Source organism: Octodon degus, unplaced genomic scaffold (assembly GCF_000260255.1).
Source record: "Octodon degus isolate 3935 unplaced genomic scaffold, OctDeg1.0 scaffold00265, whole genome shotgun sequence".
Classification (NCBI taxonomy): Eukaryota; Metazoa; Chordata; class Mammalia; order Rodentia; family Octodontidae; genus Octodon; species Octodon degus.
This window is the reverse complement of record NW_004524841.1, coordinates 2,474,616-2,481,510: the sequence shown is the minus strand read 5'-3', so window position 1 is coordinate 2,481,510 and position 6,895 is coordinate 2,474,616. Positions and strand designations below refer to the sequence as shown.

The window sequence follows — 6,895 nt, the reverse complement described above, 5'->3', positions numbered from 1 at the left end:
TCCCTTATTTGGTTTGCAGGATCCCCACCCTAGAGTGAGTGTAGCACGCTCTTAATGTCAGCAGTAGACTGCGTATTCTTCACAAACTCTAGATACAACGGCCTTTGAAAAAGCCCCATCTAACAGCTCACGAGGCCTCAGGGTGACGAGACACAGACCATAACACAGGTCATGTCCACGACCTCAGCCAATTTTGCCATGTCCTAATCTCCCGCCTCAATCCTAGCACCTCAAGAGATTGCAGTAGGAGAATCAAATTTAAACCCAAACTGGGCAATTTAACCACTTAGGGGATCACTGTCTGTAAATTGGAAATAGCCAGGTGTAACCCCAGCAACTGGGGAAGCTGACGTCGGAGGATCACTCAGAGTTTGAGGCCAGGTGGGTTACATAGTGAGTTCAAGGCCAGCCTGGGATGCACAATAAGGCCCTGTTTCCAAAAAAGATTTTTTTTTTTTAAATTTAAAAAGTAAATTTAAAAAAAAATTAAAGGTTTGGGTTATAACTCAGTGGAAATCATGTCCGCATTTTGTATAGCAATTAACCATTAGGAAGAATGTATGCAATGTGTTGATTATTGAAACTGTCCTACCAATTTGGTTTGAAACTGTCTCATTGCTATTTCTCAATGAAATTATGGAAAAAAATAACAGTGGAAAAAGATCTCCAATATAAAAAAAATGATAAAAGCTGAAGGACACATATAAGGCTGCTGTTTCACATTTCCCGTCAAACCAACAAACTACGCAAATGAAGAAGGGAAAAGCATGCACTGCTGCACGTGTTTTTTCTGCTAGTATAGCCGGGCACAGGGGTTGACAGGAATTCTACCTGCATGGCCCAGGGGCAGGTACATTACGCCCAGTCTGTTTTCTGCTGCGGCAATCGCAAGCATTTTATGCAGCCCTTCAGTCTGCAGAATAAGCTGTGCAAAGCGTTCCACGGAGTACCCACGAAATCCTAGCGCGTCGCAATGGTCGGCCGTTACGGTAGAATTTTCCTATTGGTCTTCGCTTCCCTCTGCCCAATCTAATCCGCCCGGCGGCAGGCCCGCCCTTCTGAGCATGCGCGCCAACATAATGGCCGCGCCCCTTTCTGAGGAAATCGCTGAGGGAAAGGCGGAGAGGTGGTGCGATTCTGTGGTGAAAACAGTCTAAGGCGGGTCACATCACAGTTTTGTGTGTTTGTCTTGATTTGGTTTCTGAGGCAGGGTCTCACTATGCAGTCCAGGCTGGCCTCCACCCCACAGCCGTCCTCCTGCCTCAGCCGCCCTAGCGCTGGGATTACAGGCCCGTACCACCACGCCCAGCTACAGTTTGGATATAAAAGCCGGAAAGCTCTGCGTTCTCCTTTAGAGAACTACAAGCCTGCGCAGCTCAAAGCTCCGGGAAGAGCGATTCTTCAAGCCCACCCCGTTTCTGCGCCAGAAGCCGGACCCAGCCACCCGCAGCTTGTTGGGGAGGGCGGTGGCCACCTGGCCAACTTTTCATTGGCCCACAGTCACATGACTTCGCTTTTCCTCCCCTCTTCCGGTCGCCGAATGGTTGAGGCCGGAAAAGAACGTCTACCGTGATTGGCTGAGCCGGGTTGTCAGTCTTCTGGGGTAGCGCAGCGCGGCGCGGCGCGGCGCGGCTCGGCTCGGCGCGGCGCGGCCTGTAGAGCCGTCTGGAAACCCGCTGCAGGGGGAAGATGGCGGTCGCTGTGAGAACTTTGCAGGAGCAGCTAGAGAAGGCCAAAGAGAGCCTAAAAAATGTGGACGAGAATATTCGCAAGCTCACTGGGCGAGATCCCAATGACGTGAGGTAAGAACCGGCCCGGAACCACGAACTCGGTCGGGAGAGGCAGCCCTCAAGCCGGGATGGCTGGGGACGCTGAAGGCGGCCGGTCGGCAGGCCGGCCCGCTAGAGAAGGTTGGAGCCTCAAGGCCTGTCGTCCGGCAGCAGTGAAAACGCGGGCTGGCGAGACGGGGAGGCCGCGGTAGCCGGGCGCTGTGCGCCGGGAGAAGGGGCAGAGGTCTGACCGCGCTTCTGAGGAGGCCGACACTGTCGCTTCCCGCCCTCGGCGCTGCGGGCCGGAACTGCAGCACAAAGCCCTTCGCGCCGCCCGCCGCTCCCGGGTACTGGCTCCGCGGTCGCGGGCGGGACGGCCGACTCTAGGCGCCTGTACCGGCGCCAAGGTCGGCACGATTTCTGTGGTAACGGGCTCCCGAGAAACAGGAACGAGAAATCGCAGCCCTGTTGGGTCCCCAGCACGTGCGTAAGGAACCGTCTCTGGGGAACTGCGGTTCTCCTCTCCTTTGATGAACCGCGGCTGGGGAAGGATTTGGGACCCTCAGTCGCGGTGTCTAAGAATTCTGGATGACTTCACATTCGTGCGTCTGTATTGATTGGGGTATCTTTTTCCTAGGCCCATCCAAGCCAGATTGCTGGCCCTTTCTGGTCCTGGTGGAGGTAGAGGACGTGGTAGTTTATTGCTGAGGTAAGATTTCTCTGAGTCTTCACTCCTAATAAAACTGCTGTTGCGATTTACGTTAACGTGATGGTTTAAAAAAAATCTCTTGGTTTTAAGAAACCGTGATAAAGCTAAAGTTAGAAAATCAAAGGTGTGTATTAATTGTTTCATGTTGTCACTTATCTGCAGGTTATTAATATAAGTGCAGTTGTCCTGCAGCTTTTTGTCTTCTTGGGTACCAAGATCAAACCTTGGGAGTCTGGCTCGCTGCACCACGGAGCTATATCCCAGCCTTAAGAAGACCATATTAACTTTTTTGGGGGTCAGTTTAGTTGTGTTTTTAAAAATACCGTAAAAAGTTTATTTTTTGATGTATAGAGATGAAGCTTGGTGATAAGAGGGCCTCTTACATACTAGGTGGTGCGTTCTGTTCCTGGTGCCCCCAAGATAAAATGGAACAAGCCTTTTTAAAGTGAATATCTACTTGAAGTTAAAGTCAACTAAGTTCTTTTGCAAAGTGGACATACTTCAAGTGCTTTCTGATGAACATTTTTAATTGCAGGCGTGGATTCTCAGATAGTGGAGGAGGACCCCCAGCCAAACAGAGAGACCTTGAAGGGGCAGTCAATAGGTATGCTTTGCAGGAGAAGATTCCTAAAGCCATCTTTAAATTATCTGGGGTAGTATACAAATACAAATATTTTGCACATCTGGGTGGGTTGAGCATTTTTGTTTTTGTTTTCTTTTTGAGATGGGGTCTCTCTGCTGTTCAACTTGTCTTGCACTCACTGTGTAGCTAAGGCTGGCCTTGAACCTGTAGTAATCCTGCCTCAGCCTCCTGAGTGCTGGAATTACAAGTGTGCAGGTATGTGATTCTATATCCGCCAGGTTATGTTAGAATTAGTATAGTATGCTTTTCTCTGGGGTGGGGGGGGAGTCTCCTTGATATTTGACTGAACTGAGACACCCTTCCCCTAAACTCTGTTATTTTCATGAACAAATTTTTATCAATATAAGGGCCACTGGAAAAAAAAATGTCAATTTGAACCACTTTATCTATTTTGTACTACTTAGAAAATTTAACCATCAGGGCACAGTGGCATTTGCCTATAATTCCAGCACTATGGGAGGCTGAGGCAGGAGGATTGTTGCAAGTTCCACACCAGCCTACAAAGTGAGTTCAAGGATGTCCTTGAGCTCAGTGACATATACCTGTAAATCCCAACACTTGGGCAGCTGAGGCAGGAGGATTGCCCAAGTTTGAGGCCAGCATGGGCCGTGTGCTGAGTTTAAGGTCAATCTGAACTACATGGCAAGACCCTGTCACAAAAAACCAACAGAAAACAATAAAAGATTGAGTTTTTGGAAGATGTCTTAGAAAAAGGATTTGCCTTTGGTGTGAACTTAACCACAATTTCTGCAGCAGTTATTTAAAGTTTTTTTTTCCTGTGACAGGCTGGGTGGAGAATGTCGGACAAGAAGAGAATCACGCCAAGAAAGCGACCCAGAGGATGATGATGTGAAAAAGGTATGAAGATTAAAAGAATTTATTAGAAGTGGGGTGTGCCACCACCTAATCCCAGCATTTGGGAGACTGAGGCAGGTGGAACCCTTGAGTTTGAAGCCAGCCTTGGCCACAAAGTGAGCTCAAGGCTAGCCTGAACTGCATAGCGAAACTCTTATCAAAAAGAGAAAAAAATAATAATAGGCGTACAAACTTTGTTATTTTTCCTTTATTACATGTAAAAACCTGCTACCTATGTACTAGTTAAATTATTGAAATTTTCTTTTGTAGCCAGCACTGCAGTCTTCAGTTGTAGCTACCTCCAAAGAGCGTACACGTAGAGACCTTATCCAGGATCAAAATATGGATGAAAAAGGAAAGCAAAGGTATTTGTGGACACTCCCCCATGGAAAAGTCTGTCAAATAAGAGAAGTTTTACAGTATTTTTGTACACCATTATTTTTTATGTTTTAATTTTTGGTGGAACCAGGGATTGAACTTAGGCCCTTGTGCTTGCCAGGGAAGCGCTTATTCCACTCGGCCATCTCCCTGGCCCGCCTTCACTCTTTTTTTAAAGCGGCAGATATAATGAAATACATTTCATTGAAGTACTTTATTCTTTTCTTTTAGGAACCGGCGAATATTTGGCTTGTTGATGGGTACTCTTCAAAAATTTAAACAAGAATCTACTGTTGCTACTGAAAGGGTATTTATGAATTTTATTTAAGGGTACATATGCATCTGTTAATTTGTGGTACTGGCAGTAGAACCCAGGGCCTCTGTCATGCTCTGAAAGCACCCTTATCACTGAGTTATGTTGCCAGCTCCAGTTTAAAAGATTTCAAAAGCTCTTCTAAGACTTAATTGCAAAGCTAAAATAAAACCAGGTAAAATTTTACATAAAAACTTTGAGACTGTTATTTTCTCAACTTTTTTACATTGTGTATTGAGTGAATTGTATGTGACACAAAGAGCACCAGTTTGTACACCTTGAAATTTTTGCTAATTTTTGCTCCAAGCTCTTTAACCACATTGCTGTGTAAGCTTAGACGAGTTTGAGTTTCTTTTAAACAGGCTTGATCTTGGAATTAGTTTAATGACTCTATAGTTTTTTATACTACTATACACATGCTAAGGCAGTACTTAGCACTCTGGAAGTAAAAGTATAGCTATTCCCTGACCTTCACAGTTTTAACTGTCCTCTGTCTAGTAGTTCTCTTGATGAAACAAAATTATATCTGGATTATGAGAGACTGATTAAATGTTTCAGTACTTGTATGTTAACAATAAAAGTATGTTAATGTAGGAAGAATTAGATAGGTTTTTTAAAATAAGGTGTGGCTAATAGTTATGCCTTTTGATTTAGAGTAACTGAAAATAACCTAAGACAGCACCCTTTTTTAGGTTGTATTTTGTGAAAACTTATTTAATGATGGGGTGGTTATTTTGTGAATAATAGCCTCGACATTTACATAGTTACGTGAAAAAAACAAGGTCCTGCCACTTTCATTTTGCATGATGTCCACTGTCATGCTGTGTAGGGTATGCTTTTTCTGTTTCTACTTGGCCCCACCTTGCTCTGCATGGCCTTTTCACTACCTTTGATCAATTTTTTTTTTTTTTTTTTTTTACTCTCAGTCCCTATTTCTGAAAGATTGTGATCAGTCCCAAATTTCAAGTGCTAAATTGAATAGGTATCCTAAATGGAGCATATTTGCAGATAATTTTCCATAGTAAAATTATAATGTTTCACATAATCAGGTTGTCTGATAAGCTTTTACTATAATTGAATTAATACCAACTAAAACCTCTTACCTATTATAATACATAGGCATTAAACTAGCTTACTTATTTTTAGCAAAAGAGGCGCCAAGAAATTGAACAAAAACTTGAAGTTCAGGCAGAAGAAGAGAGAAAACAGGTTGAAAATGAAAGGAGAGAGCTATTTGAAGAGAGGCGTGCCAAACAGACAGAGCTGCGGCTCTTGGAGCAGAAGGTTGAGCTTGCACAACTGGTAAGTAGGATTTTGAACTTTCAAGATTGGTAAACCTTTGTGTTCACAAAGACACTGATCTTATGCTTTTTCTTTAGCAAGAAGAGTGGAATGAGCATAATGCCAAGATCATTAAATATATAAGAACTAAGACCAAGCCCCATTTGTTCTATATTCCTGGAAGAATGTGTCCAGCTACCCAAAAACTAATAGAAGAGTCACAGAGAAAAATGAATGGTAAGTAAAGAAGTTCATTGCATTTCTTCTATTTTTTTTTGTGGTACTGGGGATTGAACTCAGGGTCTTGTGCTTGCCAAGCAAGCAGTTATTCTACTGAGCTATCTCCTAGGCCCAATTGCATTTCTTTATGAGTAACATGAAACACCTATAAACATGTATTTGCATTTGTATAAGTTTTCTTTATGCTTGCTAGTAACCACATGAAAATTCTAGTTACACAAAGATGCCATTTGTATGCTTACATGGAGGGTGCCCCACAGAGGGTTAAACACTACTAAGGTGATTTTTCCCCACTCCTTGGAATTAGAAAATTGGTACATGATAGTAAAAGCCAATTTCTGGGTTTTTATGAAGGTTTGTTAATTTTCTTCTAGCATAAAGATAACAAAAGGTTGATTTCCTTTTTTTAAATAATTAGAAGTGGTTCAGTTTTTATTAATTTCTTTAGTACAGATGTTTCTAGTGGTTATCTTGTATCAGTTTGCCCTTATTACAATCAGTGTTTTGTCATCTTTTTACAAAGACATTTACATGAAGCTAGTGACAACTTGTGACCTGGTGCAAAATTGTGACTGTGTTTTCTTGGTTATACATGTACATTTTTATTCTTTAGCTTTATTTGAAGGTAGACGCCTCGAATTTGCAGAACAAATAAATAAAATGGAGGCTAGGCCTAGAAGACAATCAATGAAGGAGAAAGAGCATCA

At 43.3% G+C, this 6,895-nt stretch overlaps 1 protein-coding gene across 1 annotated transcript in view; it reads left to right on the top strand.

Annotated features, from left to right (window-relative positions):
• Window positions 1-1,341: 1,341 nt before the first annotated feature.
• Window positions 1,342-6,895, top strand: part of LOC101588994 (pinin) — a 7,938-nt gene continuing 2,384 nt past the window's right edge. The window contains exons 1-9 of the mRNA XM_004646349.3: window positions 1,342-1,802; window positions 2,407-2,478; window positions 3,014-3,082; window positions 3,907-3,979; window positions 4,247-4,341; window positions 4,586-4,661; window positions 5,814-5,969; window positions 6,047-6,185; window positions 6,802-6,889. Coding sequence (XP_004646406.1) covers window positions 1,690-1,802; window positions 2,407-2,478; window positions 3,014-3,082; window positions 3,907-3,979; window positions 4,247-4,341; window positions 4,586-4,661; window positions 5,814-5,969; window positions 6,047-6,185; window positions 6,802-6,889 — 881 coding nt within the window. The 5' untranslated portion in view covers window positions 1,342-1,689. The remainder of the gene's footprint in view (window positions 1,803-2,406; window positions 2,479-3,013; window positions 3,083-3,906; window positions 3,980-4,246; window positions 4,342-4,585; window positions 4,662-5,813; window positions 5,970-6,046; window positions 6,186-6,801; window positions 6,890-6,895) is intronic.